General features: G+C 36.9%; 1 protein-coding gene across 1 annotated transcript in view; it reads left to right on the top strand.

Annotated features, from left to right (window-relative positions):
- Positions 1 to 11,647, top strand: part of fgd1 (FYVE, RhoGEF and PH domain containing 1) — a 108,810-nt gene that overhangs the window by 71,222 nt on the left and 25,941 nt on the right. Inside the window, exons 5-6 of the mRNA XM_079828019.1 lie at positions 4,315 to 4,553; positions 6,091 to 6,247. Coding sequence (XP_079684145.1) covers positions 4,315 to 4,553; positions 6,091 to 6,247 — 396 coding nt within the window. The remainder of the gene's footprint in view (positions 1 to 4,314; positions 4,554 to 6,090; positions 6,248 to 11,647) is intronic.

Raw genomic sequence — 11,647 nt, 5'->3', positions numbered from 1 at the left:
GCTAAGAATAGAATAGCAAAAAGCTGATGTGACAAGCCATCAGAACCGAACCGAAAACCGTGGGTAAAAACCGAGGTATGTATTGAACCGTGGACTAACTGTATTCAGTCCCTCCAGAAAAACGCGATTATGCGATCGCGTGATTTAACGCATAATCAGCCAAAGTCCGCATATTCATGCGGGGGCCGCATTTTTTCAAATACGCCGCACTTTTGCCGCATAAATTGCCTATTTCCGCGTGCAAAATATGCGGGGCTATCATGATTTCATAATCCCCGCATTTTCGTTGCAAAAAAAGTCATATATATTAGCAGAAAGTTGAAACATTTTCGTTTACTTCACACAAGAGCCGCCATTTCCGCCTGTTGTCATGGGAACGCTTTGAAGTGACGTGATTACCCGACGCGAACATCATGGAAAAGCTTCAAACCCCGTGGAGAAACCATAGATACCGGTGAAACCATGATGAAGCACAAACTCCCATTGGCCAACAAAAATAACAGCAAAAGAGCAAAGCAGTTTCCCTGTGTGCTGACTGATTTCAAAACACAGCATCATGATTCTTTGAAGCGTTATGAATCAATGAGTCGATTCAGCGGTTTGAAGCGTTATGAATCAATGAGTTGATTCAGCGGTTTGAAGCGTTATGAATCAATGAGTCGATTCAGCGGTTTGAAGCGTTATGAATCAATGAGTTGATTCAGCGGTTTGAAGCGTTATGAATCAATGAGTTGATTCAGCGGTTTGAAGCGTTATGAATCAATGAGTTGATTCAGCGGTTTGAAGCGTTATGAATCAATGAGTCGATTCAGCGGGTTGGATCGCCAAAGTCACGTATTTCAGCAGTTTGACAGGCGATCCGATTCATGAATCGACTCGATGATTCATAGCATCATGATGCTGTTTTGAAATCAGTCATCACTATATAAGTCGTTATTTAGTTTTTTTTGCACACAATACTATTATCGTCGCTTCATAAAGTTATTGTAGAACCACTGTAGTGAGATGGACTTTGTAACGACGTCTTTAGTAGGCTACCTTTTATGGGTCTTGAGAGTGTACATTGTGCCAATGGAGGCCTTTCTGAGCCATCGGAATTCAACTAAAATATCTTAATTTGTGTCCAACAACATAAAGGGAAGTCATTAATGACAGAATTTTCATTTTTAGGTGAACTAACCCTTTAAGAGATTGCACTTTGTGCATTGGAAGCACTCAAATGTCTGTTTTGTATAGCGACATCTGTAAAACAGGAAGTTATTTATTAATTTTTTCAGAAGTTGTAGCATATTCCTTTTGTAAAGCTACAGAACTTGATTGACTAAATGTTTTGTAAATTTGAGCCATTATTAAGGTCTTCAATAAAACAAGATGAGAACTTAAATATTCCAGCACTTTCTGTGATGTAGTGCTTTTTTTCTCTTTCTCATCAAACCGCAGTTTTTGCAAGTTCCCGCAATTTTATCGCATAAAATTGCATAAATATCCCGCATTTTTCATCGCATTTTTTAAGAAAACGTGCCGCATAATCAAGGATTTTTGCCCGCAACAATCACAAAAAAAAGCCGCATTTTTCTGGAAGGACTGTGTATTGTTGCATCCCTAATGCCTACCATCAATAGGTGCGTTTACATGGAGCACTGTAATCGGTTTAAAAGTCCAATCCGAATGAAAATGCCTTATTTAAACACCTCAATCGGAATAAAAATGGCCAAACCGAATGAAATTGTAATCGGTTTGAGAGGGGTGGGATAAACCTTTTCATGAACCAATCAAACGAAAAATTCCACCATGTAAACGACCTGATCTGTTTTACTTACTTTGAGCGCACGTCTTTCTGCGCGCGCGCCTCCACAACTGAAGAGTGTGTGCCGCGCTCACTCCAGGCTAATGTTGACAAGAGAGGAAAGTTAATTTTTCTGAGCTATTAAACTTTTTATTTCGGAACAAGTTATGAACATGATGTTGGAATAATGACACAAACATAGCCTGGCTACAGCATCTCATCTTGACAGCTTTTGTCCGAGGCTTCAACTGCGCCTGACAGAAGAATGAATTGTTCTGAGGTGATTCTTACACTTTACAACAAATAATGAATAGTTTTTATAAAACTGTATAAGTCCTGGTGGCCGTTGAGAGTTGCCATGGCAACAGGAAACATTCAAGCTGCTGGAGAGGGCATGTCGACATTTTGTTTTTCGTAAGTTCGATATAAAAAAAAAAGTTAAACAACTGCTTCAAATTGGTCTACTTTAATTACTTTTGTTAATATTTATACCTTTGTGATTATGGTATCTTTCCTTAATCATCTGAAATATCTATGCGTTTAGTACTAATGATGCGGAGCACGTCTTGAATGCTTTCATTCATGTTTCACCGTACATTCTATGTTTTTATTAATAATTTGGGTGCATTTTATAGTTAATTTTGTGTTTTTCAAAATAAATGAATTAATTTTGATTCCGCATTCATCATTGACAGCTGTTGAAATAGCCATTGTATAGGACATAAATGGGTTTAAACTGCATGTCCGCCCACAGAAAAATAAATAAATATAAAAATGACCAACACAGAACTATTGATCCACGATACTAACGTTACGAATCTATGCGGCTGACAAACTGTGTGCGCATGTCACAAAATGATTCCGATTGAAAGTCAGCACATGTAAACACCAGATCGGTTTAGAGAACGTCTCATGTGAAAAGTCCACTGAATCTTTAAATCGGAATGATTTTAATTGAAATGACAAAAACGTGGCTAATGAATTAATTCATAAGGTGAGAAAGTGATTCAATAATTTGTCTTGGATTGATTTACCTCTGCCAAAAACTTATTTACATACAGTTTACATATAATTTACATAAACACGTATATGCAGTATACATAAGCAGCTTAATTAATTCTAAGGGATGCATACATTTGGTGCAAGAAACCATGTTTTTACATGTTTGCACACAATGTGTTATCTGAGTGTTGATTATTATATCTAAACATAAACAGCAGCTGAATTTAGGCTCATAGTTTGTGCTCTGTGCTTTAATATTATAGTAATGTGTGAGTAACGGCTCCCTATAGTTTACAGCTTTATCTTTGACAAACTTTGAGTTATAATTGAATTCATTTAAGGACAGACACAATATTTTCAGTAAACCATTGTTTAATAAATAATAATAAATAAATAATAATAAATAAAAAGCAATTTTGTAAAACTGCTGTACCGAACCGTCAGTTTTGGGCACCGCTACACCCCTAGTGTGTATATATATATATATCACTCTAAAATATGCTGGGTTGTGTTAACCCAAATTTGGGTCAAATATGGACAAACCCAGCCGTTGGGTTAAATTTTTCAATTCAATGTATTACCCAACAGTTGGGTTTGGCCATATTTGACCCAAATTTGGGTTAACACAACCCATCATATTTTAGTGTGTGTGTGTGTGTGTGTTTATATATATATTAAGTATTATATAGTGCTATTATTGTTATATAATATAGTTTTATTTATGTCTTACAATATAATTTTTTTTTTAAAGAAATTAATTTTTTTATTCAGTAAGTATGCATTATATTGATCAAAACTGACATATATAGTGTTACAAAAAATCTATTTCAAAATAAATGCTGTTCTTTTGAACTTTTATACATTAAAAAATACTAGGAAAATTGTATCACGGTATCCACAAAATATTAAGCAGTTTTCCACACTAATAATAATAAAAATAATAAATTCTTGAGCAGCAAATCAGAATGATTTCTGGAGGATCATGTGACACTGAAGACTGGAGTAATGATGATAAATTCAGCTTTGATTCACAGAAATAAATTAAATAAAAAAAAATATTCAAATACGAAAAAGTTATTTTAATTGTCAAAATATTTCACAATATTACTGTATCAAATAAAAGCAGCCTTGGTTTTAGACTATTTTATATATATGCACACACACACACACACACACACACACACACACACACACACACACACACACACACACACACACACACACACACACACACACACACACACACACACACACACACACACACACACACACACACACACACACACACACTTAATGTTAAAGTTCTTACTGTTAAAGGGTTAGTTCACCCAAAATGTTATCATTACTCACCCTAAACCAGAAGTTATTTCTTCAGTTGAACACAAAAGAAGATATTTTGAAGAATATTGGTAACCAGACACTAGATGGACCCCATCGACTTCCATAGTAGGAAAGAAAAATGTGTTCAGCTGAAGAAAGGTGTGTTCAAACTGTCATTATTCAGCCAGCATTATCTGGTTTTACAGCTGTCAGTCCAGCAGCGGGTGTTTAACATTGCGAATGAGCTGCTGCACACGGAGAAGGCCTATGTGTCCAGACTGCACCTCCTGGACCAGGTGTTCTGCGCCCAGCTGATGGAGGAAGCCCGAGCTCGCAGCTCCTTCCCCTGTGAGATGGTCATGGGCATCTTCTCCAACATCTGCTCCATCTACTGCTTCCACCAGCAGTTCCTGCTGCCCGCGCTGGAGAAACGCATGGAGGAATGGTGAGAAAGACGGAAATGGTCTGTGAGAGGGATTTGACTATGGTGAAGTGCTAATGGTTGCTGTCAAGTCGAGACTGATTTATTTATGTACACATTGTTTCAAAGCAGCTTTACAGGAAATTATGATGTTAATGTTTATAATATCTTAAAGGAACACGCCACTATTTTTGAAAATAGGCTCATTTTCCGACTCCTCTAGAGTTAAACAGTTGAGTTTTACCGTTTTCGAATCCATTCAGCCGATCTCCGGGTCTGGCGGTAGCACTTTTAGCATAGCTTAGCATAGATCATTGAATCTGATTAGACCGTTAGCATCTCGCCATATCGCCAGTTCCTAGCCATATCGGTCTAGAAAATTGCAACTTTTCATTTTCCGTTGGTCTTAGTACACGATGTAACTATAGAAGAGTCAAGTTTTAAATAGGAAAAATATCGAAACTCTTTGGTCATTTTTGAGCGAGATGCTAACGGTCTAATCAGATTCAATGATCTATGCTAAGCTATGCTAAAAGTGCAACCGCCAGACCCGGAGATCGGCTGAATGGATTTGAAAACGGTAAAACTCAACTGTTTAACTCTAGGGGAGTCGGAAATAGTGGTGTGTTCCTTTAAGATATTATAAACATTAACATCATAATTTCTGGTAAAGCTGCTTTGAAACAATGTGTACATTGTTTAGCAAAGATCATTGAATCTGATTAGACCGTTAGCATCTCGCCATATCGCCAGTTCCTAGCCATATTGGTCTAGAAAATTGCAACTTTTCATTTTACGTCGGTCTTAGTACACGATGTAACTACAGCAGAGTCAAGTTTTAAATAGGAAAAATATCACAACTCTTTGGTCATTTTTGAGCGAGATGCTAACGGTCTAATCAGATTCAATGATCTATGCTAAGCTATGCTAAAAGTGCAACCGCCAGACCCGGAGATCGGCTGAATGGATTAGAAAACGGTAAAACTCAACTGTTTAACTCTAGAGGAGTCGGAAAATGAGCCTATTTTCAAAAATAGTGGCGTGTTCCTTTAATATCTTAATGACTTATAGATGCATTTAGCAGATTAGAGCTGAGAGATAATGCAGTTAAGATTTGCTATATATTATATATCATCCGACATGAGTACACTGTATGCCGATAAAGCTGGACATACAACTTTATATAAAGAACTTGGCAATAATAAAGTTACATTTAGTGACAATAAATAATCAAGCAGTTGAGATTTAATATAGATATTATGAGTATACTGCATGTATGAGGATATAAAGAGCTGGGTGATAAAAAAGATGTTAATGCTCAATTCATGATTATGTACATTATTAATAACCCCAGTAAAATCATCTGCCAAGTATTATTAGCCTAATTATAGGATGATATTTTAGATCTGGAACATTAATAGAGTATTAAACTGGTTTTTACAGTGGTTCATGCAGTCATTTTTCTTTTGGACATAACTAGAAATGTTTGGGTGTTTTGAATTCAGAATTTAAGCAAATTGAAGTCACATACGTTTACGCAATGTCTGCCGTGTCCCCTCAGGGATCTGAACCCCCGCATCGGGGACATCCTGCAGAAACTGGCGCCTTTCCTGAAGATGTACGGCGAGTATGTGAAAAACTTTGACAGGGCCATGGAGCTAGTGAACACCTGGATGCAGCGCTCCTCTCAGTTCAAAGGCATCATCCACAACATCCAGGTACCAGAGGGCGTGCTTTAAATGCTTTGTGCTAAGCTAAGGAATGCTCTGTTATTAGAAAAAGCAGCGATATACTGTGTATTAGGGAGGCGGGACTCCCACACATAGACCGTAAAACAATATGGACGACGCGACTTCATTCGCTTCCGCTGAAGTTAGTGAAGCCTCTGGAAGTCTGAATATGCGCAGATTTAGGACAGAGTCTGCACAGTAAAGAGCAGGAAGTAGAGCCGCGATATCAAAAGCCCGCCCACACTCTCACAGATGCAGATCAATTCATTATTTCGGGGTGAAATAAACAGTTATGGAAATGTAGAAATTAAAGCTAAAGCTCCAATCTCATCCCCAAAAAAGTCTGTTAGTGCCTCAGTGAAGAAGCCGTCAATCTCAACTGTCAATCAAGACGTCACACCCCTGTTTTTATAGCATCAAATAACTCACTAAAACCAAACTTATATAAAAAAACGAACACTTGAAATGAAATCATCGTGATAAAAACTGCCTAAAATGACAGAAACCAACTTTGGGAAAAAATGATATGAAGTGTAATTTGATTGTTTAGTTTGTCTCGCGTGCATTAGAATACACAGAGGGTCGGGGCTTATGAGCTACTCCGGTTATCTCTGTATTTATATATGAGGCTAAAATAAAACAAAATATGTTATAAAACACCACTCTGCCTCTTTTAGTTTTCATTTCTTAAACATATCAATAGCCACACAAATGTATTTCAGGAAATGCGTACATTTATCTTCACTGCAAATATTTATAACAAAACGAAATATAAAACACAAACCTGCCTCTTTTCGTTTACATTTTAAAAAATATTAAACATATTAATATGTGGTTCACGCAATAAGTGTGCATATATTTAATCAAATTAAATGACATAAAACACAACACAGTCTCTTTTTGTTAAATGTCAGTTTTAATGATCAAAGAAATAAATGAAACTTCTCTTTGCCCTCAGCCAAAACTAATTGCCTGGGAACAAATGATAGTTTCATGAGACCAAAGATCAGCCGTTAGATCCACACAAGACAAATTATATCTCATGTTTAACCACTACAGGACATCAGAGCCAGCAGCAGACGTCAGAAGGACTGGCCGAGGAAAGGTTTCTCTCGCTGGGGTTAATGAGCGCTGAGCGCCCGCTGATCGCCTGGAGCTCACAACTCAAAGAACGCCAGAGCAAAATTTCAAATAGGCGCTTTCTTTATAAATAAACCACAGATTTGAGCTGTAAACAAGTATATTCTCGCCTGAAAAAGTCTTAAAACTACATTTTCTGGCACAATTACAGTAGTATTATTAAATTACGTGGGTTTTCTCATCCACTACTGATGCGTGTTGATTGGTGCGAGATGCATTCTGGGATACCGGTCTGTCTGAAGTCCACACAAGTCTCCTCTCGATGCATCCTTGATAAACAGGGCAGATCAAGGACACATCCAGGGATTTGAACCAAGGCCGTAACAGTGTCTTGAACATTGGGGGGACCAATTTTTTATTTTATTTAGGGATGCACCGGTTGACCGGCCAAAAACCGGGACCGGACGGTTTTCTTTGTATTTTTCTGCCGATTTTTCTGGAAGTGCGCCCGCGTGCACATACGCCTATATTGAAATCATTCACGAACATGTCACTTGTGTGTTACAAACAGAAACTGGAGAACTGAGGGAAGAGACGAGATGCGCTGAAGGGAATGAAGAGCCGCTTTCCTGCGCGAGCTGAAGTTGCGCGAGCTGAAGTTGCGCGAGCTGAAGTTGCGCGAGCTTACCTCTCCGCGCAGATAGTGAGCGTTTGTTCAGCTCAGCTTCTCGCGTGTTGGATCGGATGAAAACGAAACAGACTAACTTGTGACAAAGCCGAAATACTTATTTTTGTAGCCTAAAGAAGAACATGCATGCACTTTTGAAATGAAATACTATCAGTTCTGTAGCCTATAGGATGATCATTTTTATTTGGTAACACTTTGGAATAATGGTCATTAGTTAACTAATAATGAACTGCACTTATAAAGCGTTTATTAATCTTTGTTAATGTTAATTTCAACATTTACTAATGCATTATTAAAATCTTGTTAACATTAGTTAATGCACTGTGATGTTTATATTAACTAACGTTAACAAAGATGAACAAATACAGTAACACATGTACTGCTCATGGTTAGTTGATGTTAGTTAATACATTAACTAATGTTAACTAATGACCATTATTCTAAAGTGTTACCTTTTATTTTACCTTAAAATTACATTGACTTAATTTGATTTAAAAAGCACTTAGTTTTTTTCGTTGCACTAAACATTATTTGATTTAACATTTTGGAACAATTATATACTTTGGTTTTATTTAATTTCACTGGTAAAGACTTTTTTTCTTTACACTGAATTTAAAAACAAATGCTGATTTAAGTAACATCTTTGTTTGGATTGCAGAATATGCAGTTGTTGCCTTTAATTTCACCTTTCAGCCTTTTAATTTCCAATTCAATTTCCCGTTAATTTCAGATTGCGGACTTGTTTTCATTAGCCAAAAGCCAATTTAGCCTGTTAAATACCAAATAAACATCTTGTTCATGTATACTTTCATTCTTTTATTGTGTAATTTTTTTTTTTTTTTATCGGTATCGGAATCAGCCAGTTTTCTTGAAAAAAAAACGGTATCGGAATCGGCCATGTAAAATCACGATCGGTGCATCACTAATTTTATTTATATAAAGCATAAAGAAACAGAACAGTGAACGATATTCTAGGTCTAATTCTAGTTGGGAAATAATCCTTTTGGGACTATTTGCAAACAATATTTGCATTCATTTGCATCAAATATATTATTAGTCCCGAGATTCTTCGCATTAGTGATTAAATACATAGATTTGCTGATAACACTCGAGTTTCTTAGTGGTCTGGTGGTAGAGTTTTTGTAAACTGTGTCAAAGGTTGCAGGTTCTAATCCGCTCTCATATAGTTTTTTTTTCTCTTCTTCATTAAAGTCTGAGATGTTCATCAGTGATTGTATATTAAGAGCAAAGACACGTTTGTGTGCATTTTGGTTTGTGATTTCACCGGAAGGAATAGAGTCTCTCTCCGCAACGGCATTAAGCGATAGATTGACACGCTCGTCTGTGTGAAGTCTGTGCAAAAGCCAAAAGAGAACGTAAACCCCGCCTACTTTGATTTGATTGGCCATCTCAATCATTTTGACATTGACGAGCGCCGTTAGACCACTGAGGCAAGCCAGACTAAAATGTAACTTTTAAACCTTTTTGTCATCCTTTATATTATTGCAATGTAATTATTAAGTTACCAAAGATATAACAGTTACTTATCGTCCTCAAATGTAATGTTATGAAGTAATTGTCTAATGAAAACAAAAAGGAAGCTCATTATGTTATGTTATATGATTTTTGAGAAATGGGGATGGGATTAAAAAAGTTTTCTTCTTCCCACTCCTTTTTGGGCAAGCGGGAAAATAACCTTGCACATGACATGCAAGCTTTTTGTTATTGTATTTTGGATTTACCGCACAAATTGTCAAAAAAAAAAAAAAGATGCTATTTCTATGCTATTATGTTTTACTGTGTAAAAAAATGTTTACTTGCCCAAAATAAATAAAATCAATCAATCCTAACAAACAGAGCGCTGTATAATGAAGGGCAGCAGAGCAGTGCAAGAATTTCAAATATTGGGGGAATAATTTTGCCATTTCTAATTATTGGGGTACTCGATGTCTATGGTGGTTACAGCCCTGATTAGAACTGTACTTGGCTAGATGTGAACTTTGAATTGGAACAGTACTTGGGCAGTGACTGATGACGATTCACATGTCCATGAGAACACAAGTAAAGACAAGAACGCATATTGAGAAACGGCCGTTTTTTAACAGGAGTGCTGCAGGCTTGCCAAATTGCCAAGTCGTGATTGGTCTGTAAACTGATAGACGTGGTGTAATTGGTTCTTCCTGGATTGGTCACGCCCGAGGCGTTTCCCATAGTGAGTTATCGAACAAATGTTTGAAATAGAATATTCAAATCATGCATAAATAGTTGATGTGTAATATCTTTATGAGTTTCTCTCTCCTGTTGAACACAAAAGATATTTTGAAGAATGTTGGTAACCAGAGAGTTGACGGCACCCATTGACTTCCATAGTATTTTTTTTCCTACTATGGAATAGAGTTGGGCCGATATTTCCCGCCACTATCCTCGGGCCGGGCCCTTGATCAAGCATTTGTGTTTTTTTAATCATTACTTTATTCTATGCCATAATCAGAAATAATATATATATATATATATTTAGCAAAGTAAGAACTAATACTACAACTAAGAAACAAATGTGTACAAAGTTGCACAAGTCAGGATTAGTGTAAAGATGTGTGTTAAACTCACAGCACACGCAGTGATGAAGCAGAACCGCTGAGACCAGTCATGAGCTGCTCGCGTGAACACTGAGCTTCGCTTAAATATGTATTTTTGTTTCGAATTGTTTCATTTAAAAGTGGACATTTCAAGCTTTATATACACATATTTCTCATGTCTGTGAGGCTGAGTTTGGGTTTATTTATGAGACGCGCTTCAGTTCATGTGGAATGAAAGTGATCGCTCCCGCGCCTCCATGTCACGATTATTGTCTGCTGTAGTCTATTTGCTTATTATTTATTAAATTCAGGCAATTGGCTGACGAAACATTGATTAAAATTAAGATACAATTTATACAAAACGAAATTCACTTTAAAGAAAGGCTTTCTACAAAACAAAACTTAATGACGTGGTCAAAATCATTTCGCATCTTTTCATAATCAGATGAAATTTAAAAATAACATTATAATATTTAAACATAAATATGAAACTAAATACATTGTTTAATGGCTACAACAGGTATAGTATCGGCTACAGTACAGATAAATGTCATGTCTGAGTGGGATTTGAGCGAGTGTTGTTTTACCGGTGAGGGTTCATGAGTGGAGCGCTGGCATAGAGCGGATTATTGATCCGAGCGTCACACCGCTCCGCTTCACTCATTACAGGCTCGTTCTCGACAGAACGCACACGTATTAAACAATGGTCGGGTTTAAATCAGGCTCATAATTACAGTTAATGTGTCGGGACACAACATGCACGGGCTCGGGTAGGGTTGGGCTTGATTTTTTTGAGCCCGATCTAAGCTCTACTATGGAAATCAATGGCTGCCGTCAACTGTTTGAAACCAGCGTTCTTCAAAATATCATCTTTTGCGTTTGAAACAACTTGAGGGTAAAGAAAATCATTTTTGGGTGAACTAACCCTTTAACATGTGTAATTGATTTTGAGTAGAGCATCTAAAACGCTACTACTGTAGAGTTTAGAACAGAGCGCTGATGTCTGAGTAGATTTCAAGTGTGGACGTGTGAAACGAGTTACAA

Source organism: Gobio gobio (assembly GCF_949357685.1).
Source record: "Gobio gobio genome assembly, chromosome: 10".
Taxonomy (NCBI): Eukaryota; Metazoa; Chordata; class Actinopteri; order Cypriniformes; family Gobionidae; genus Gobio; species Gobio gobio.
The sequence above is the reverse complement of the archived record's forward strand: the minus strand, read 5'-3'. Positions and strand labels throughout refer to the sequence as shown.